Source organism: Coregonus lavaretus (genome assembly GCF_964263955.1).
Source record: "Coregonus lavaretus genome assembly, contig: HAP1_SCAFFOLD_2040, whole genome shotgun sequence".
Classification (NCBI taxonomy): Eukaryota; Metazoa; Chordata; class Actinopteri; order Salmoniformes; family Salmonidae; genus Coregonus; species Coregonus lavaretus.
Genome location: NW_028157551.1, coordinates 67,501 through 90,413, shown reverse-complemented (window position 1 = coordinate 90,413; position 22,913 = coordinate 67,501). Strand labels below are relative to the sequence as shown.

At 46.0% G+C, this 22,913-nt stretch overlaps 1 protein-coding gene across 1 annotated transcript in view; it reads left to right on the top strand.

Annotated features, from left to right (window-relative positions):
* Positions 1-362: 362 nt before the first annotated feature.
* The window catches only part of LOC311125275 (CBP80/20-dependent translation initiation factor-like), a 28,438-nt gene continuing 5,887 nt past the window's right edge, over positions 363-22,913 (top strand). The window contains 4 exon segments of the mRNA XM_084199322.1: positions 363-553; positions 556-707; positions 2,368-2,667; positions 8,686-8,841. Coding sequence (XP_084055448.1) covers positions 385-553; positions 556-707; positions 2,368-2,667; positions 8,686-8,841 — 777 coding nt within the window. The 5' untranslated portion in view covers positions 363-384.

Genomic DNA, 22,913 nt, shown 5'->3' with positions numbered 1-22,913 from the left:
CAGCAACAGAATGACCAGCAGCAGCAGCCGGGCCGGGGGTAATGGTAGACAGCGTGGAGGTAGCCACGGGCAGCAGGTTCCAGGGTCACGGCGGGCAGCGCCAGGGACCTCCCACCACGGCTACAGCCAGAATCGCCGCTGGCACCACAACCAGAAGGTGGCAGGGAGTAGGACAGGGACCACAGGGGCAAGGGGCCCGACAGGGGACAGAGACAGGGACAGGGGGCCAACCCCAATGGGAGACCGGGACAGGGGGCCAACCCCATTGGGAGACAGGGACAGGGGGCCAACCCCAATGGGAGACAGGGACAGGGGGCCAACCCCAATGGGAGACAGGACAGGGGGCCAACCCCAATGGGAGACAGGGACAGGGGGCCAACCCCAATGGGAGACAGGGGGCCAACCCCAATGGGAGACAGTTACAGGGGGGCAACCCCAACGGGAGACAGAGACAGGGACAGGGGGGCGGCACCACTCAGAAACACCAAAGAGACTGAGAATGTGAAGGCAGAGGAGACCAGCACCAGGCTGGAGACAGAGAGCTCCAGGGGCCCAGTGAGGGGATTCCCAGCCAGCCTGGGGACCAGGAGAAGGGCCAGAGCCCGACGAGGAGTGACAAGCACAGGGACAGCCAGCTGGACGAGGGCCCTAAAGTCAGCCTGCTGCAGTCATCCAAGGAAAGGCTGAGGAGGAGGCTAAAAGAAAAGGTAAACTAAAACTCTTTACTGTCTTATCTGTCTGCCAATCACCATCAGTCTTAGGCAGACCATGCCTCCCCTTTATACACACACATTCGCATTGCAGCCACACACATAGTAATGAATCCATCATTTTAGATGCACACACACACACACACAGGTTGCTCAGTCTGTCTGGTAGGTGGGGGTGCAGCTCTCTAATTCATAAAGATGAACAGTGGGGGCCTCCCGGGTGGCACAGCAGTCTAAGGCACTGCATCGCCGTGCTTGAGGCGTCACTACAGACCCGGGTTCGATCCCATTCTGTGTCACAACCGGCCGTGACCGGGAGTCCCATAGGGCGGCACAATTGGCCCATCGTCCGACACATTGGTGCGGCTGGCTTCCGGGTTAAGCGGGCGGGTGTTAAGAAGCGTGGTTTGGTGGGTCGTGTTTCGGAGGACGCATGACTCGACCTTCGTCTCTCCCGAGCCCGTTGGGGAGTTGCAGCGATGAGACAAAATCGTAATTGGATCGCAATTGGATATCACAAAATTGGGGAGAAAAGGGGGGTAAAAAAATATATGTAATAAAGATGAACAGTGGTGGCTTGTCTGTAGATTCTGCTGTTGTGGGTCAACTTCTCTCGTAGCCTAACTCATTACTTGTGTCTGTTTAGTTCTTAACCTAAGTATCTAAGACGTGGATGCTGCTAACCCCCTTACAGCCTGCAACAACAAGACTGAGATTAACAGACAGCTTCAAACACGCCGATCTAGAGGGAAACCCAGGCTGAGGCTCAGATGGCACCCTATTCCCTATATAGTGCACTACTTTTGACCAGGGCCCCTATAGGCTCTAGTCAAAAGTAGTGCACTATATAGGGAATAGGGTGTAATTTGGAACACAACCAGAGAGAGGAATTTAGCTAAATGGGGGGAAACATGGGACATTATCCAGTCAGATCCCTGTCTGCATTTGGGTCCAGGGTCGTATTCATTAAGGCATACCATAGCAAAACGGTTTGCAACGGAGAACGAAAACTGCGCTTCTAATTGAATAAATCCAGGTAGTCCCTGTTTCAGTCCACTTTCTTTGATTTGATGCCAAATGAATAAGACCCAGTATAGCAGGGGTAGGCAACCCTGTTCCTGGAGTGCTTCAGGTACTGCAGGATTCTGTCCCAACTAGGCACCACACCTGACCAACTGAGCTAATTGATCAGTTCAGTGATTGCCTAAATTCAACACACCTGGTCTTCCAGGTTGGTTACATCAAAAACATGAAGTCCTTGCAGCACTCCAGGACCAGGGTTGCCTCCCCATGCAGTATAGCATACTCCTCATTAAGGATAGCTCTATGTGCTGCCTTGTATGGTGAGAACAACCTGACCCTCCCTGGAGACTCACTGACACGGTGTTAAGAAGCATACTGATGATGTCATATTCTATTGATCTGTTGTCAAACCATATTTCCTCTTTCAGGGGTTTTACTCCCTGTGTAAGCGGTTTGGTTAAACATCTATTGAGCAGAGAAAGGCACCATGTTTGTTCATATGTCAGCTCAAATACATGATTACAAAATCTGTGGTTTTTAATGACTAAGCAGTTTCCTGGACACCATTAAGACTAGCTCTAGACTGAAAGGCTGTGATTCTCCATTGAGCAGGATTTTTTCTGCTGTTCTCCAGGAGGAGGCTGTGGTGTCCCCGGTCGGGCCCCAGCAGAGCCGCATGGACCGCTTGCTGGAGATCCTGAACAGCATGAGGAACAACAGAGCTGGGGTGGACGGCCAACTCAGCTCCTTCATGGAAGAGGCCCAGAGTTCGGCCCAGTCAGAGGAGACCCTGGACCAGATAGTCAGCACCATCTACGGCAAGGCCCTCAGCGACAGGAGCTTTGCTGCTACCGCTGCCAGGCTCTGTGACAAGATGGCCCTCTTTATGGTGGAGGGGACCAAGTTTAGGTCACTGCTGCTCAATATGTTACAGGTGAGAGGAGAGGGAGAGATGGGAGACGGGGAGGGTGGTGTGGGGTTCGTACATGCGTACCTGTCTGTCAGACAGACAGTGACTGTGAGTGGTGTCTATCTCAGTGTGTGAGTGTGGATGGTCATAATTGGTGACGTGGGGTAAATGTCACAGCTAATGAAGGTTCTGCGAGGTCACAGCCTGAGGGGGTTGACATACGTCCAGCCTCTCCAGATAATGTCTCCTCCCACCCACGTCTGTCCTGCCTACATTATGGCCCAGCGCCTTCCTCCCTGCCTGGGTGTCACCACCATTGCAGACACAGTCTGGGAGCTCTTTCGCTCTCATTCTCTCTCTCTTTCTGTCTCTTACTCGCTCTCTCGCTTACACTCTCTCTCACCCCCCCCCCCCCCCCCCCCGCCGGCTCTCTATGGCTGACGTGCCTGGCAGAATGTTAACCCATCTGCTGCGTCACTGCACTCCTCCTCTCTGTTTGTCTCCCTCGTTCATTTTCTTCCAAATTCAATTGATTGGACATGATTTGGAAAGGCACGCACCTGTCTATATAAGGTCCCACAGTTGACAGTGCACGTCAGAGCAAAAACCAAGCCATGAGGTCGAACGAATTGTCCATCGAGAGTACCATAAAATGTCTGCAGCATTGAAGGTCCCCAAGAACACAGTGGCCTCCAGCATTCTTAAATGGAAGAGGTTTGGAACCACCAAGAGCTGGCCGCCCGGCCAAACTGAGCAATCGGTGGAGAAGGGCCTTGGTCAGGGAGGTGACCAAGAACCCGATGGTCTCACTGACAGAGCTCCAGAGTTCCTCTGTGGAGATGGGAGAACCTTTTTTTTTTATGCCAAGCGTCACGTCTGGAGGTAACTACAGTGAAGCATGGTGGTGGCAGCATCATGCTCTGGGGATGTTTTTCAGCGGCAGGGACTGGGAGACTAGTCAGGATCAAGGGAAAGATTAACAGAGCAAAGTACAGAGAGATCCTTAATGAAAACCTGCTCCAGAGCGCTCAGGACCTCAGACTGGGGCGAAGGTTCACCTTCCAACAGGACAACGACCCTAAGCACACAGCCAAGACAATGCAGGAGTGGCTTCAGGACAAGCCTCTGAATGTCCTTGAGTGGCCCAGCCAGAGCCCTGACTTGAAACAGATCAAACATCTCTGGAGAGACCTGAAAATAGCTGTGCAGCGACGCTCCACATCCAACCTGACAGAGCTTGAGAGGATCTGCAGAGAAGAATGGGAGAAACTCCACAAATACAGGTGTGCCAAGCTTGTAGCGTCATACCCAAGAAGACTTGAGGCTGTAATTACTGCCAAAGGAAACATTTCTAAAAACCTGTTTTTGCTTTGACATTATGGGGTATTGTGTGTAGATAAAAACGTTTAATCATTTTTAGAATAAGGCTGTGATGTAACAAAATGTGGAAAAAGTCAAGGGGTCTGAATACTTTCCGAATGCACTGTAAGTGAAGTGCTGAAAGAAGCATTTTTAGAAGCCCACAGCACTGCATAGAAGTTGGTCGAAATTACCCTGCTTTGTTTTTCAATGATAGTTTGAGTTTGCTTCAAGTGTTAGCGACGAGACCAGAGATTCAGTCTCACCAGAGAGGAAGAGGCGAAGCGAGAGGCTCCACTCCCGTCAAAATCTGTCCACGCAAGAATACAGCCATAAGCAGACCAACAGGAGATTTTTGTTATAGAGCTCTATGAGAGTGTCAGATTTGGTCAACCAAAACTGTGATTGCTAAGTGAGGCTTATTTGATCGAATAGAAGTTTAGTTTGTTGCGAATGTACTGATATAAGTGGAACCAATAATCGCTTCTATTACACCAGATGTATGTCTTTGAACCGATTTATTTTAAAATCCCACAAAGAAGGTATAAGGATAATTTAGTTGCTAATGGCAGCCTGCAGTACCCCGGTCGGCCTTCAACCGGAGTTACTCGAGAGGGGGCAGCATTGAGAGAGCCTGCAAAGTCTTCCTGGAGTAGCTCAAACTGGGCCTGTTATGTCTCCATGTTATTCATGAACTTCTTATCATTGACACCCTTCCTCAAATACTTTTGATTTTGCTCTCTACCCTCCTCTTCCCCTCTCACTCCCCTCCCCCCATCCCCCTCTCTACCCTCCTTCCCCCTCTCACTCCCCCCCTCCTCTCCACCTCTCTACCCTCCTCACCCCCTCGCTTTCCTCCTCTCCTCCTCTCTACCCCTCTCCCCCTCTCACTCCCCCTCTCTACCCTCCTTCCCCCTCTCACTCCCCCCCTCCTCTCCCCCTCTCTACCCTCCTTCCCCCTCTCACTCCCCCCCTCCTCTCCCCCTCTCTACCCTCCTTCCTCCTCTCACTCCCCCTCTCTACCCTCCTTCCCCCTCTCACTCCCCTGTCTCCCCTCCTCTCCCCATCTCACTCCCCTCTCCCCCTCTCACTCCCCCTATCCCCCTCTCCCCCTCTCTGACGTCCCTACAGTGTTCAGTGTGTGTGTAGCCAGGCAATGGTTTGGTTTGTCGGCTGGGTGCTAAGCGCCCGTAGCTGTCTTTTTAGGAAGCGAGTGCTAGGCTTGTTTCCTCACCCTGGTGTCACGTTGTAACCCGCCCCCCCCCCTCCCGTCTAACAGAGAACTTCCTGTCCCATCTGGCACGGCTCGCCGACCACCGAGTGTGTACGTGCGTGCAATCCATAGCTGTGTTTGTGTGTGTTTGATGCAGCGCTACACTGAGACTTCAGCCACTCAGTTTCTCTGTCATCTACAGGAGCCAGGCATGTAATGTTAAACTCCTATATCTCCCTCCTTATGTCATCTCTGTATAAATGCATAATGACCATTAACCTGCATCAACCTCAGCTGTTTAGACGGCTCTGCACAGATTGTTTAACTTGAATTAAATGTTTTTTCCCAGCATGTTTTCATGCTGAACTTTCTCATTGTCAAGTTGATATAAAGTGTAGTTATTATCAATTAGCCAAGTTAAAAGAAGTTAACATGCAACACCCACAACGGTTAGTATTTTTATGCAAATGTTTTGCCCACTAAGACATGAACATTAAATGGATTTATAAACCTTGTCCCACTTTAGTGGTTTTGAATTATGTTTTTTTCGACCATCGGATGCCTTCCTACATTTGACTGTCTCACCACTGGACTGGTACTGCACCATACAACTGGACTGGTACTGGACCATACAACTGGACTGGTACTGGACCATACAACTGGACTGGTACTGCACCATACAACTGGACTGGTACTGCACCATACAACTGGACTGGTACTGGACCATACAACTGGACTGGTACTGCACCATACAACTGGACTGGTACTGCACCATACAACTGGACTGGTACTGCACCATACAACTGGACTGGTACTGCACCATACAACTGGACTGGTACTGGACCATACAACTGGACTGGTACTGCACCATACAACTGGACTGGTACTGCACCATACAACTGGACTGGTACTGGACCATACAACTGGACTGGTACTGGACCATACAACTGGACTGGTACTGCACCATACAACTGGACTGGTACTGGACCATACAACTGGACTGGTACCGGACCATACAACTGGACTGGTACTGCACCATACAACTGGACTGGTACTGGACCATACAACTGGACTGGTACTGCACCATACAACTGGACTGGTACTGGACCATACAACTGGACTGGTACTGCACCATACAACTGGACTGGTACTGCACCATACAACTGGACTGGTACTGGACCATACAACTGGACTGGTACTGCACCATACAACTGGACTGGTACTGCACCATACAACTGGACTGGTACTGGACCATACAACTGGACTGGTACTGGACCATACAACTGGACTGGTACTGCACCATACAACTGGACTGGTACTGGACCATACAACTGGACTGGTACTGGACCATACAACTGGACTGGTACTGCACCATACAACTGGACTGGTACTGGACCATACAACTGGACTGGTACTGGACCATACAACTGGACTGGTACTGGACCATACAACTGGACTGGTACTGCACCATACAACTGGACTGGTACTGGACCATACAACTGGACTGGTACTGGACCATACAACTGGACTGGTACTGCACCATACAACTGGACTGGTACTGGACCATACAACTGGACTGGTACTGGACCATACAACTGGACTGGTACTGGACCATACAACTGGACTGGTACTGCACCATACAACTGGACTGGTACTGGACCATACAACTGGACTGGTACTGGACCATACAACTGGACTGGTACTGCACCATACAACTGGACTGGTACTGCACCATACAACTGGACTGGTACTGGACCATACAACTGGACTGGTACTGGACCATACAACTGGACTGGTACTGGACCATACAACTGGACTGGTACTGGACCATACAACTGGACTGGTACTGGACCATACAACTGGACTGGTACTGCACCATACAACTGGACTGGTACTGGACCATACAACTGGACTGGTACTGGACCATACAACTGGACTGGTACTGGACCATACAACTGGACTGGTACTGCACCATACAACTGGACTGGTACTGCACCATACAACTGGACTGGTACTGCACCATACAACTGGACTGGTACTGGACCATACAACTGGACTGGTACTGGACCATACAACTGGACTGGTACCGGACCATACAACTGGACTGGTACCGCACCATACAACTGGACTGGTACCGCACCATACAACTGGACTGGTACTGGACCATACAACTGGACTGGTACTGCACCATACAACTGGACTGGTACTGGACCATACAACTGGACTGGTACTGCACCATACAACTGGACTGGTACTGCACCATACAACTGGACTGGTACTGGACCATACAACTGGACTGGTACTGCACCATACAACTGGACTGGTACTGGACCATACAACTGGACTGGTACTGGACCATACAACTGGACTGGTACTGGACCATACAACTGGACTGGTACTGCACCATACAACTGGACTGGTACTGCACCATACAACTGGACTGGTACTGCACCATACAACTGGACTGGTACTGCACCATATGCACCATACAACTGGACTGGTACTGGACCATACAACTGGACTGGTACTGCACCATACAACTGGACTGGTACTGCACCATACAACTGGACTGGTACTGCACCATACAACTGGACTGGTACTGCACCATACAACTGGACTGGTACTGCACCATACAACTGGACTGGTACTGGACCATACAACTGGACTGGTACTGCACATACAACTGGACTGGTACTGCACCATACAACTGGACTGGTACTGCACCATACAACTGGACTGGTACTGCACCATAGACTGGTCTTAATTGCACTACAGCAATACAACTGGCATAATACAACTGGACTGGTACTGCACCATACAACTGGACTGGTACTGGACCATACAACTGTGTGTGTAGGAGAACAGTCTGGTACTGCACCATACAACTGGACTGGTACTGGACCATACAACTGTGTGTGTAGGAGAACAGTCATAACCAGTTACCACCTCTTCTTTACCTCCTCATTGACAAACAGAATCATGCTTAGAGCAGCAGTGTTCATGTTTTGTGTTCCACTCTTCCGTTGGGTTGTACAGCCAAAGATGCCACCCTATAACCCAACCAGACGTGCTTCTCTTCTCTCTCTGTAGAAGAGCTCTATAGAAGACCGACTGTCTCCCTTTAGTCCAGGAGCTATTTGTTAACATACTGTAGGAGACTGTGTTTGCTGTCTTCGTGTCTTTCTATGAGTGAATCATTCATTCCCAGCAGATTCTCTGCCTCCCAGACCCAGTTGCACAATGACAGTGTATATACTTTAAGTAGAGTAGAGTAGACTGATGTGGGTTTGGTATGGTAAGCGTCACATCTGTCTCAACTCTGGTGAACTTGTGAGTTACATTGTTTTCTCTCCTGTCTCTAGCCCCTACAGAAAGACTTGCTGAAGCTATACGCTGTGCCCTAGTTTGTTTTTTGCAGTGTCTTTGTGTTGTCTTAATATTGTATTCACCCCTGTCTCTGTCCTCTGCAGAAGGACTTTTCTCGTCGGGTGGAGCTGCAGGCGTCTGACGTGGAGCGTTGGTTGGGATTCATCACCTTTCTGTGTGAGGTGTTTGGAACCATGAGGTCCAGTGCTGGAGAACCGTTTAGGGTGTTGGTCTGTCCTATATACACCTGTCTCAGAGAGGTTAGTACCCTGTTCCCTGCACACCTACACACCTCTACCTGTCTACCACCATACACTACCACACCTCTACCTGTCTACCACCATACACTAACACACCTCTACCTGTCTACCACCATACACTACCACACCTCTACCTGTCTACCACCATACACTACCACACCTCTACCTGTCTACCACCATACACTACCACACCTCTACCTGTCTACCACCATACACTACCACACCTCCACCTGTCTACCACCATACACTACCACACCTCTACCTGTCTACCACCATACACTAACACACCTCTACCTGTCTACCACCATACACTACCACACCTCTACCTGTCTACCACCATACACTACCACACCTCTACCTGTCTACCACCATACACTAACACACCTCTACCTGTCTACCACCATACACTACCACACCTCTACCTGTCTACCACCATACACTACCACACCTCTACCTGTCTACCACCATACACTACCACACCTCTACCTGTCTACCACCATACACTACCACACCTCTACCTGTCTACCACCATACACTACCACACCTCCACCTGTCTACCACCATACACTAACACACCTCTACCTGTCTACCACCATACACTAACACCCCTCTACCTGTCTACCACCATACACTAACACACCTCTACCTGTCTACCACCATACACTACCACACCTCTACCTGTCTACCACCATACACTACCACACCTCTACCTGTCTACCACCATACACTACCACACCTCTACCTGTCTACCACCATACACTACCACACCTCTACCTGTCTACCACCATACACTACCACACCTCCACCTGTCTACCACCATACACTACCACACCTCTACCTGTCTACCACCATACACTACCACACCTCCACCTGTCTACCACCATACACTAACACACCTCTACCTGTCTACCACCATACACTAACACCCCTCTACCTGTCTACCACCATACACTACCACACCTCTACCTGTCTACCACCATACACTACCACACCTCTACCTGTCTACCACCATACACTAACACACCTCTACCTGTCTACCACCATACACTAACACACCTCCACCTGTCTACCACCATACACTAACACACCTCTACCTGTCTACCACCATACACTACCACACCTCTACCTGTCTACCACCATACACTACCACACCTCCACCTGTCTACCACCATACATTAACACACCTCCACCTGGAGAACTGTTTAGGGTGTTGCTTTGTCCCATATACACCTGTCTCGGAGAGTTGAGCACACACACGGACATTCCACCTCTACTCACTGCTCAATTATGTAGCCATCTAATCTACATACTATAATGTTGGCTATCTTCCAATATCCACTCTAGCAATACCACTTAGAGCCTGGCCATTATTTCTAGTGTGGATATTGGAACAGACTGTTGTCTCTGTGACTGGGTGTGTCACACATGCTATGTGGATATATCCTCAACCAGTAATTTGCTACAATAACAAAGCTTCCTTATTCAGAGGGCCGCTCCATCCATCCATCCATCCATCCATCCATCCATCCATCCCACAGCACAGCATAGCACTCTGGGTAATTGGAAAAAAAACTAAAGGGGGAAGATAATTCCGGTGACACCTGCCTCACCTCAGAGTTCCAATTCCCATCAGCGGAGGGGGTCTGTCACAATGGCTCAGTCCGTTTCCATAGGAACCAGAGACCACAGACAGACGCGGTAATAATCTGGGGCTTATCCGGTAGAGAAAGCAGAAGTGTTCGAGACACAGACCAGCAAAAACAGACAGTGAGAGGAGAATGGAGGGTTTAGATGAATGGTTAGAGTGAAATCAATTACTAGAAAAGCCACCAGACAGTACAGCATTTAGCCTATCATAGCCTGGTCCCAGATCTATTTGTGCTGTATAGCCAACTTCTAGTTGATGTCATGTCAAACAATGACAATAGGTGTTGTGAAAGACAGTACAAAACAGATCTGGGACCAGGCTAGTAATTAGTCTCCATATTCCTACTTCTAGCCATTGACGATGCAGTAACATGTCATGGGGCTAGTGTGAGGAGAGAGAGAGAGCTGCTTCTCTGCCTCCCTCCCTCCCTCCCTCCCTGCGAGTCCATATTTTTTTGATACTGAATGTTATCAGATCTTCAACCGAAACCTAATATTAGATAAAGTGAACCTGAGTTTACAAATAACAAGAAAAATGGATACTTACTTTATTTAATTAACAAAGTTATGCAACTCCCAATTCCCTTGTGAGAAAGTAATTGCCCCCTTACACTCTTAACTGGTTGTGCCACCTGTAGCTACAATGTCTCCAACCAAATGCTTCCTGTAGTTGTTGATCAGTCTCTTACATCGCTGTGGAAGAATTTTGGCCCACTCTTGCATGCAGTACTGCTTTAACTCAGTGACATTTGTGGGTTTTGAAGCATGAACTTGTCGTTTCAAGTCCTGCCACAACATCTCTATTGGGATTAGGTCTGGACTGACTAGGCCATTCCAAAACTTCACATTTGTTGCTTTTTAGCCATTTTCATGTAGACTTGATTGTGTGTTTTGGCTGTTAGAGCAACATGCTGTTTTTTACATGGAAGATACATTGGAGATAATATAAGGCAAGTATTGAAAACAATAGAACACTATGGAAAATATGGGAAACCAGGCCTGCTATTCATAGCAGACTTCGAAAAGGCATTTGATAAAGTTCGACTGGGGTTTATATATAAATGCCTGGAGCATTTCAATTTTGGAGAATCTCTTATAAATTGGGTCAAAATCATGTATAGTAACCCTAGGTGTAAAATAGTAAATAATGGCTATTTCTCAGAAAGTTTTAAACTGTCAAGAGGAGTGAAACAAGGTTGTCCACTATCGGCATATCTATTTATTGTGGCCATCGAGATGTTAGCTATTAAAATCAGATCCAATAATAATATCAGAGGATTAGAAATACAGGGCTTAAAAACAAAGGTGTCATTGTACGCAGATGATTCATGTTTTCTTTTAGATCCACAACTAGAATCCCTCCACAGCCTCATAGAGGATCTAGATACATTTTCTAACCTCTCTGGATTACAACCAAATTATGACAAATGTACTATATTACGTATTGATCACAAAAAAATACAATTTTTACATTACCATGTAGTTTACCAATAAAATGGTCTGATGGTGATGTGGATATACTCGGAATACATATCCCAAAGGAAATAAATGATCTCACTTCAATAAATTTTAATAGAAAGTTAGCAAAAATAGATAAGATCTTACTACCATGGAAAGGAAAATACCTGTCAATTCGTGGAAAAATCACCCTGATTAACTCTTTAGTATTATCCCAGTTTACCTATTTGCTTATGGTCTTGCCTACGCCTAGCAAACAGTTTTTTTAATTATATGAGAAAAAAATATTCAATTTTATTTGGAACGGCAAGCCAGACAAAATTAAAAGAGCATATTTATATAATGAATATGAATTCGGAGGACAGAAATTATTAAATATTAAAGCATTAGACCTATCACTAAAATCTTCAGTCATACAAAAGTTATACTTAAATCCGAACTGGTTCTCAAGCAAATTAGTAAGATTGTCTCACCCAATGTTCAAGAAAGGCCTTTTTCCCTTTATTCAGATTACAACCTCTCACTTTCAGTTATTTGAAAAGGAAATAATCTCCCAAATGTCACTATTTCTAAAACAAGCCATAGAAAGTTGGTTGCAATTTCAATTTAATCCTCCAGAAACGACAGAACAAATAATGCAACAACTATTGTGGTTAAATTCATATCTACTAATTGACAAAAAAACTATATTTTTTGACAGAATGTTTAAAAAAGGTATAATCTCCATAAATGATATCATCGGTAGGACTGGTGGAGTTATGTCGCACATGCAGCTAACAAAAACATATGGAAATGTCTGCTCTACCCAAAATTACAACCAAATAATTGCAGCCTTACCGCAAAAGTGGAAGAGGAAAGTGGAAGGGGGAGAAAGTAAGGAACTTGTCTGTCAGCTTTGCATTAAAGAACATAATTCGTTAAGGAAAACTGTGATAAATAAAAAAAGTATATCATTTTCACTTAAGGACCAAAGGATTGACAGCCGTCCCATATAGATTGCAAAATAGTTGGGAAGAGATCTTTGACGTACCGATCCCATGGCATAGTGTTTATGAACTGACACGCAAAACGACACCGTATTCAAAAATTAGAATCTTTCAATTTAAATTATTATATAAAATTCTTGCTACCAATAGAATGTTATTTATATGGGGGATACAATCTTCCCAGCTCTGCAGATTTTGCTGTGAAGAGACAGAATCATTAGATCATTTGTTTTGGTTCTGTCCAATTGTAGCTTGTTTTTGGACACAGGTCCAGGAATGGCTAAAGGATTGCAATATTTACCTCGAACTAACCTTGTAGATAGCATTACTGGGTGATCTGAAAAGTCATAGTCAATCAATCAATAATATAATAATACTTTTAGCAAAAATGTTTATTTTTAATTCACAATCTGTAGAAGCAATGAGAATAGAAAGGTTCAGAACTTTTGTAAAACATCACAGTACGGTTGAAATATATATGGCAAATAGAAATCCTATATGGATGGTGTTAAGAGATAGATGGGAGGTGTTGAATGGAGTTGAAGGATGGGACTAATAACAAATAACAATAAATAATAACAAAGATAGCTAATAATGTAAGCATACTGTGTCCATAATAAGTATATAGGTTGTATGTTGGGAGCTTTTGGGAAAGAGCACAGTTAGAAAGATATGGCATAAAGAAGCAAACCGGATGGACATCATGAAAATGATCGGAGAGGTTGAGATTAGAAGAAGTTCAGGAGCAAAAAAATAAATATATATATATATATATATATATATATATATATATAATAGAATTATTGTAAAATTAACTCTGTCCATAAGGTGTAGATAGTAAGTATAGACCGGAAGTAGAGGCCTGGGCATTGTTGTTCACTAATTTACTCCAAGTAGGGAAAGGATGGTGGGGTTGAAAAGTAATAAAGGGGAGTATATATATAAAAAATAAGAAAATAATAAAAAAACATGGGGGATTGGAAGTGATGCAGACAATTACATTGATAGAAGATACAATCTACAGTGGGGAAAAAAAGTATTTAGTCACCCACCAATTGTGCAAGTTCTCCCACTTAAAAAGATGAGAGAGGCCTGTAATTTTCATCATAGGTACACGTCAACTATGACAGACAAAATGAGAAAAAAAAATCCAGAAAATCACATTGTAGGATTTTTTATGAATTTATTTGCAAATTATGGTGGAAAATAAGTATTGTATATGCAATATTAAGCTGATCCATTCCCCCCCCCCCCCCCAAAAAAAAATCAATAAAATATAAATAAAAACATGCTGCCACTGGTCTGGCTGACGGCTGTTAGAGCAACATGCTGCCACTGGTCTGGCTGATGGCTGTTAGAGCAACATGCTGCCACTGGTCTGGCTGACGGCTGTTAGAGCAACATGCTGCCACTGGTCTGGCTGATGGCTGTTAGAGCAACATGCTGCCACTGGTCTGGCTGATGGCTGTTAGAGCAACATGCTGCCACTGGTCTGGCTGATGGCTGTTAGAGCAACATGCTGCCACTGGTCTGGCTGATGGCTGTTAGAGCAACATGCTGCCACTGGTCTGGCTGATGGCTGTTAGAGCAACATGCTGCCACTGGTCTGGCTGATGGCTGTTAGAGCAACATGCTGCCACTGGTCTGGCTGATGGCTGTTAGAGCAACATGCTGCCACTGGTCTGGCTGATGGCTGTTAGAGCAACATGCTGCCACTGGTCTGGCTGATGGCTGTTAGAGCAACATGCTGCCACTGGTCTGGCTGATGGCTGTTAGAGCAACATGCTGCCACTGGTCTGGCTGATGGCTGTTAGAGCAACATGCTGCCACTGGTCTGGCTGATGGCTGTTAGAGCAACATGCTGCCACTGGTCTGGCTGATGGCTGTTAGAGCAACATGCTGCCACTGGTCTGGCTGATGGCTGTTAGAGCAACATGCTGCCACTGGTCTGGCTGACGGCTGTTAGAGCAACATGCTGCCACTGGTCTGGCTGATGGCTGTTAGAGCAACATGCTGCCACTGGTCTGGCTGATGGCTGTTAGAGCAACATGCTGCCACTGGTCTGGCTGACGGCTGTTAGAGCAACATGCTGCCACTGGTCTGGCTGACGGCTGTTAGAGCAACATGCTGCCACTGGTCTGGCTGATGGCTGTTAGAGCAACATGCTGCCACTGGTCTGGCTGATGGCTGTTAGAGCACTACTCCAGGTTGGAGTAGACACTGGCAGTGTACGTCTGTCAGATTACATATTACACTCGTTCCAAACGCAGGCCAGGTGTGATGTAGCCTATATGTTCCGGCTGGCTGGCTTGCTGGCTGGCTGTCTATGGACTGATAGAGCAGGTTTAGGTGTGTTGAATGTGTATCTCTGGAGGTACTAAAAAACTACATGACAGGTGTATAGGTAGGTACTAGACTGTATGGTATATACTGTAAGTATTTAAATCCTGGAATGAATGACAGTGTGAATGAATGGCCTTCGAATATGTATTTTTAAGGTGGAACTGCCTCACCAACCACAATTATAAAAGTTAAGAAAATGCTAAGCCTTGTTTGATTGAATGATATGAAAGACTCAATGATATGTGTTTGTGGTATTGCTACGTATTACTAGGAAAAGCCTCCCAATGAGAATAGAGGTCATAGGCCGGAAAGTGGCAACGCCTTAATGGATGATGTCGGAATTCACACAGGATTCCGGAGCGGAATGTTTGTGGACGTCTGGGAGTTGTCAGTGTTTCAGTGTTCCTGGGAAAGGAGGTGGGAGAGGGAGAGGGGGAGGGGTGGCTGGGGGGGTTGAGGAATTGTGCCACATATGCAGGTTGGCTGTGGTGTAAGTAACGTTAGAGCTTGGCAACCGTCAGTCTAGTAGGTCTCCAGGGATGTCATTATGTGGGATGTCTCAGCTTATATGCCCAGTCCCGCTGCTCAGTGCTGCACAGTCTAGGAATGAGAAGCCTTCAGTAATTACTGCAGTTCGCCAGGAATCCTTCCTAGAATTCATCTCACACATGAACATAGTGAGATACCTTTCAGCAGCTGATGTTTTCTGACTGATTGACCCAACTGGGAAACTGGTATGACATTAAACCCTTGGAGTTCACTTGCTTTTGAATCTAAAATCAATAGATCTTTTGATTATAGACAACTCTGGGGTGTTTTGCCACAACATGCTAAGAAACCTGTTGACACAACGCTTCATTTAGTAACTTGCCAAAGTTAATCCATAAATATACAAGGTTTTACTATTTCTGCTTCATGTTAACTTTGCAATTTTAATTACTAGACCAGGGATATTCAACATTGGGTCTGCGTGGAGGTACTGCAGGGGGTCAGCGTGTGTGTGGGTGGGTGTGTGTTCGTATATACAGTACCAGTCAAAAGTTTGGACACCTACTCATTCCATTTTTATTTGACAGCTTTGCACACTCTTGGCATTCTTTCAACCAGCTTCATGAGGTAGTCACCTGGAATGCATTTCAATTAACAGGTGTGCCCTGTTAAATGTTAATTTGTGGAATTTCTTTCTTTCTTAATGCGTTTGAGCCAATCAGTTGTGTTGTGACAAGGTAGGGGGGGTATACAGACGATAGCCCTATTTGGTAAAAGACCAAGTCCATATTATGGCAAGAACAGCTCAAATAAGCAAAGAAAAACGACAGTCCATCATTATTTTAAGACATGAAGGTCAGTCAATACGGAACATTTCAAGAACTTTGAACGTTTCCTCAATTGCAGTCACAAAAATCATCAAGCGTTATCATGAAACTGGCTCTCATGAGGACCGCCACAGGAAAGGAAGACCCAGAATTACCTCTGCTGCAGAGGTTAAGTTAATTATAGTTATTTTTTTCTTGAAGGTTTATTTACTTTTTGCCTGAGAAATATGGATTGTTAAAGAGTTCCATTCAGATATAGAGCCATAGCTGAATGGAACTCTTTACCAATCCATATTTCTCAGGCAAAAAGTAAATAAACCTTTAAGAAAAAACTAAGACCATCTTATGTGATAGACCATGTGATTGGACAGGAAATAGAAAGCATCAACTGAATGTTGAATGTGTTACCTGTCAGGTATTTTAATTGTCTGTATTGTCTACTTGTTAAGTGTTTGTAAAGTCTTCATTTGTAATTGTTTGTAATGTCTTATTAATTGGTGTGGGACCCAAGGAAGATTAGCTAACGTTACGGCGTTAGCTAATTGGGATCCTAATAAAAATGAGAAAACTGCACCTCAGATTGCAGCCCAAATAAATGCTTCACAGAGTTCAAGTAACACACATCTCAACATAAACTGTTCAGAGGAGACTGTGTGAATCAGGCCTTCATGGTCGAATTGCTGCAAAGAGTGTGCAAAGCTGTCATCAAGGCAAAGGGTGGCTACTTTGAAGAATCTAAATGATTACTTACTACATGATTCAATATGTGTTATTTCATAGTTTTGATGTCTTCACTATTATTCTACAATGTAGAAAATAGTAAAAATAAAGAAAAACCCTGGAATGAGTAGGTGTCAAACTTTTGACTGGTACTGTATACACACACACACACACACACACACAGAGTATAAGTGAATTTGTTCTAATACTCTTGGTCCCCTAAAATGGGGGGACGATGTACAAAAAGTGCTGTGGGCTGAGTAGTGTAGCTGTGGGGGCTGAGTAGTGTAGCTGTGGGGGCTGAGTAGTGTAGCTGTGGGGGCTGAGTAGTGTAGCTGTGGGGGCTGAGTAGTGTAGCTGTGGGGGCTGAGTAATGTAGCTGTGGGGGCTGAGTAATGTAGCTGTGGGGGCTGAGTAGTGTAGCTGTGGGGGCTGAGTAGTGTAGCTGTGGGGGCTGAGTAGTGTAGCTGTGGGGGCTGAGTAGTGTAGCTGTGGGGGCTGAGTAATGTAGCTGTGGGGGCTGAGTAATGTAGCTGTGGGGGCTGAGTATTGTAGCTGTGGGGGCTGAGTAATGTAGCTGTGGGGGCTGAGTAGTGTAGCTGTGGGGGCTGAGTAATGTAGCTGTGGGGGCTGAGTAGTGTAGCTGTGGGGGCTGAGTAGTGTAGCTGTGGGGGCTGAGTAGTGTAGCTGTGGGGGCTGAGTAGTGTAGCTGTGGGGGCTGAGTAGTGTAGCTGTGGGGACTGAGTAGTGTAGCTGTGGGGGCTGAGTAGTGTAGCTGTGGGGGCTGAGTAGTGTAGCTGTGGGGGCTGAGTAGTGTAGCTGTGGGGGCTGAGTAGTGTAGCTGTGGGGGCTGAGTAGTGTAGCTGTGGGGGCTGAGTAGTGTAGCTGTGGGGGCTGAGTAGTGTAGCTGTGGGGACTGAGTAGTGTAGCTGTGGGGGCTGAGTAGTGTAGCTGTGGGGGCTGAGTAGTGTAGCTGTGGGGGCTGAGTACTGTAGCTGTGTGCCCCCAGGCCTGTTCTCCTTCTCTCCTGCCCTGCCTGCCTGCTCATTGGCACTTTAATTGGGCCTGCTGTGTGTGTGTGTGTGTGTGTGTGTGTGTGTGTGTGTGTGTGTGTGTGTGTGTGTGTGTGTGTGTGTGTGTGTGTGTGTGTGTGTGTGTGTGTGTGTGTGTGTGTTAAAGATATATCTAACCACTTAACCTCCTAGATGGAAATGGACCTGTCTTCCAACTCCATCCATAGACAGGAACTCCCACAGTGGAACTGCTATATTCTAGATAATGTCTGTCCTAACAGAATATATAGTAGAGAGAAGTTGTTGGTAGAGTTTTTTTAACCTTCATTTATCCAGGTAGTCTAATTGACCTGGTCCAGCCAAGACAGCAGCAGGGGGGACATACATTGAGTTAAGAGACATTGAGAAGATCCCGCTTTAACTGACGTTCAGCTTATACCTTCATTAGTTAGGGTTAGGTTTAAAAACACATTTTAAGAAGATAAACTGTGGAGATGGGCAGGGTTTAGCAATAATTATGACTTTTTGACTGTGTTGTGACGATGACAAATGCTTTATTCAGTAAGGTCACTCCTATAAAATTCTATGGTCACTCCCACTAAGGCCATGTTTGAATGGTTGATATCCCAGTCTTATATGTGCTGTGTTTGCAATAGCCTGGGGACGACGTTACACCAAGAAACACTTACCTTGATGAAAGCCGAAACCTGGAAAAACAAAACCAAGAAATCAGAATTTTGGAAAAAAACAGAAGTTCAACGGATTTTGAAGTCCAATGTTTTCTGCTGTGCATGACTGCACTTTAGAGTGTCTTCCTGCAGCACAGCGTTCTGGGGGAAGTGGAGGTCCAGTCCAATATTGACTATGCACCCAAGAGGCAAAGAGATTGGGCCACCCTAGAAATGTTTTAGTGAAATATTATATAATATATCAAATTTAGCAGACACTTTTATCCAATGCGATTTATAGTCATGTGTGAATACATTTTTACGTATGGGTGGTCCCGGGAATCGAACCCAATATCCTGCCGTTGCAATGCTCTACCAAGATGCATGACAGGGTAATAAATGCTTTGTGAAGCCTCAATTTAACATGATTTATAAGGCCCTTACTAAGCGATGCTTATGCCACCTGTTATAAAGCACAGGTTTATGTCATATTTGACAGTGTGTTATGTCACATTTGACATTGGTGGTTGTCACACAGTTATGCCACATTTATGAACCCTTTATAAAGCATGACATATGGTTATAGATGATTTATAACACATTTATGTAGTGTTTATGATGCCTTTATAAGCTGCGCGTCATTTAAAGCGGGACCCAACCGGTCATACATCGCGTATACAAACGGCCAACGGAAGAGCTGTTGTTCTAATCGCACCATTTATTATATTTTGATCCCTACTATTCGGTCCAAAATGTATTAATTTAACCCCACCACCTCAACATTGTATACCTTTTGACTGTGCGGATACTGCTATTTTACCCCCTGTATGAAACAATAAATGAGTTGAAAGTCAAAGCTCTGTGCTGGGGCCAGGCTGCTATGCGGCGTTGGGTGGTTTCCTGGGTGGCACCCTATTCCCCATATAGTGAACTACCTTTGACCAGAACCATTTTAACTCCCAGCCAGGCTGACCCAGACAGTGTCCAAGCCTTCCCTGGGCTCTTTGATCATTCCTATCTTTCTGGAAGGACCCCTCCTCCTCACAAAGAGCTGCCTGTCTCAGCGCCCGTTCTGAGAAAACACACACAGGACCTCTGCTCACTTTTCCTCCCGTGGGTGAGGCTCCAGTCTGCTTGTTTTCATTAGATACCCCCAGACAGAGCAGAGTTATGTTCATCATTACATTTTACATTTTAGTCATTTAGCAGACGCTCTTATCCAGAGCGACTTACAGTTAGTGAGTACATACATTTTACATTCATGAGCAGAATTGTGTTCATTATGCACCAAACGGAAGACAATGGACTGAAACAGGGAGGGATTACCTGAACTTGTCCAATAAGAAATGTGAATTTATATTTTCCATTGCAAAACTTTTTTCTACAGTGTGTCCTAATCAATACAACGTAGTGGAGGTCAGATGCCAAACAATAGAACATCCACTGACTGGGGAACAAGCAGGCAAAGCACTCTGCTGTTCTTGTTAAAGGGGGTTGGAAGGAGAGGGAGTTGGTTCATGGTGAATGGTATACAGCAAGTTTGTGGATATATGTACTACAAGGCTAGAGACAGTTTTGTGGAAGAAGAGAGATTTGTAAAGTGATTTGTTAGACTTGTTGGATTGAACTTGGTATAGGCTACAGGTAGTAAAGGTATTTATTTTTGTTCAACACAGAGAGAGTAATGTTTGTTGGTTCACAATGCCTCATTCTGCTGTGTAAATGTTCACCAATTGCGATGTCCTTTATTGTGACAGAACATTTTATTTCAATGCTTTGACTTTTGTACTGCTGTACGCAAAATAATTTTGTGTGAATCATTATTCAGGCTAAATAAGACACTGACACAAAGACACACATATTCAGGCTAAGACACATGTACACACACACACACACTGTTGCTCACTCATAATGACAGCCTTCAGGCTGCTCTCTGTGTTTATGGTGCCATTGATGAAAACAGCCTCTCTACCCTAGCGCACCACAGTGTACTGCATCGTACTGTAGCCTAGTGTGTTTACTGAACAGCAGTGGTTAGCGTTTGAAGCTGCTGTCTCGATCCTGTCTAATGATTCTCTCTTGATCCTGTCTGATGATCCTCTCTCTATCCTGTCTGATGATCCTCTCTCTATCCTGTCTGATGATCCTCTCTCTATCCTGTCTGATCAATCAATTTCAATCAATTTTATTTTATATAGCCCTTCTTACATCAGCTAATATCTCGAAGTGCTGTACAGAAACCCAGCCTAAAACCCCAAACAGCTAGTAATGCAGGTGTAGAAGCACGGTGGCTAGGAAAAACTCCCTAGAAAGGCGAAAACCTAGGAAGAAACCTAGAGAGGAACCAGGCTATGAGGGGTGGCCAGTCCTCTTCTGGCTGTGCCGGGTGAAGATTATAACAGAACCATGCCAAGATGTTCAAAAATGTTCATAAGTGACAAGCATGGTCAAATAATAATCAGGAATAAATCTCAGTTGGCTTTTCATAGCCGATCATTAAGAGTTGAAAACAGCAGGTCTGGGACAGGTAGGGGTTCCATAACCGCAGGCAGAACAGTTGAAACTGGAATAGCAGCAAGGCCAGGCGGACTGGGGACAGCAAGGAGTCACCACGGCCGGTAGTCCCGACGTATGGTCCTAGGGCTCAGGTCTCTCAGTTGGCTTTTCATAGCCGATCATTAAGAGTTGAAAACAGCAGGTCTGGGACAGGTAGGGGTTTCGTAACCGCAGGCAGAACAGTTGAAACTGGAATAGCAGCAAGGCCAGGCGGACTGGGGACAGCAAGGTGTCATCATGCCCGGTAGTCCTGACGTATGGTCCTAGGGCTCAGGTTCTCAGAGAGAAAGAGAGAACGAGAGAATTAGAGAGAGCATACTTAAATTCACACAGGACACTGGATAAGACAGGAGAAGTACTCCAGGTATAACCAACTAACCCCAGCCCCCCGACACATAAACTACTGCAGCATAAATACTGGAGGCTGAGACAGGAGCGGTCCGGAGACACTGTGGCCCCATCCGAAGAAACCCCCGGACAGGGCCAAACAGGAAGGATATAACCCCACCCACTCTGCCAAAGCACAGCCCCCGCACCACTAGAGGGATATCCCCAACCACCAACTTACAATCCTGAGACAAGGCCGAGTATAGCCCACAGAGGTCTCCACCACAGCACAAACCAAGGGGGGGCGCCAACCCAGACAGGAAGATCACGTCAGTAACTCAACCCACTCAAGTGACGCACCCCTCCCAGGGACGGCATGAAAGAGCACCAGCAAGCCAGTGACTCAGCCCCTGCAACAGGGTTAGAGGCAGAGAACCCCAGTGGAGAGGGGAACCGGCCCGGCAGAGACAGCAAGGGCTGTTCGTTGCTCCAGAGCCTTTCCGTTCACCTTCACACTCCTGGGCCAGACTACACTCAATCATATGACCTACTGAAGAGATAAGTCTTCAGTAAAGACTTAAAGGTTGAGACCGAGTCTGCGTCTCTCACATGGGTAGGCAGACTGTTCCATAAAAATGGAGATCTATAGGAGAAAGCCCTGCCTCCCGCTGTTTGCTTAGAAATTCTAGGGACAATTAGGAGGCCTGCGTCTTGTGACCGTAGCGTACGTATTGGTATGTACGGCAGGACCAACTCGGAAAGATAGGTAGGAGCAAGCCCATGTAACGCTTTATAGGTTAACAGTAAAACCTTGAAATCAGCCCTTGCCTTAACAGGAAGCCAGTGTAGGGAAGCTAGCACTGGAGTAATATGATCAAATTTCTTGGTTCTAGTCAGATGTCCTCTCTCTATCCTGTCTGATGTCCTCTCTCTATTATGTCTGATGTCCTCTCTCTATTATGTCTGATGTCGTCTCTATATCCTGTCTGATGGTCCTCTCTGTCCTGTCTGATGTCCTCTCTCTATCATTTCTGATGC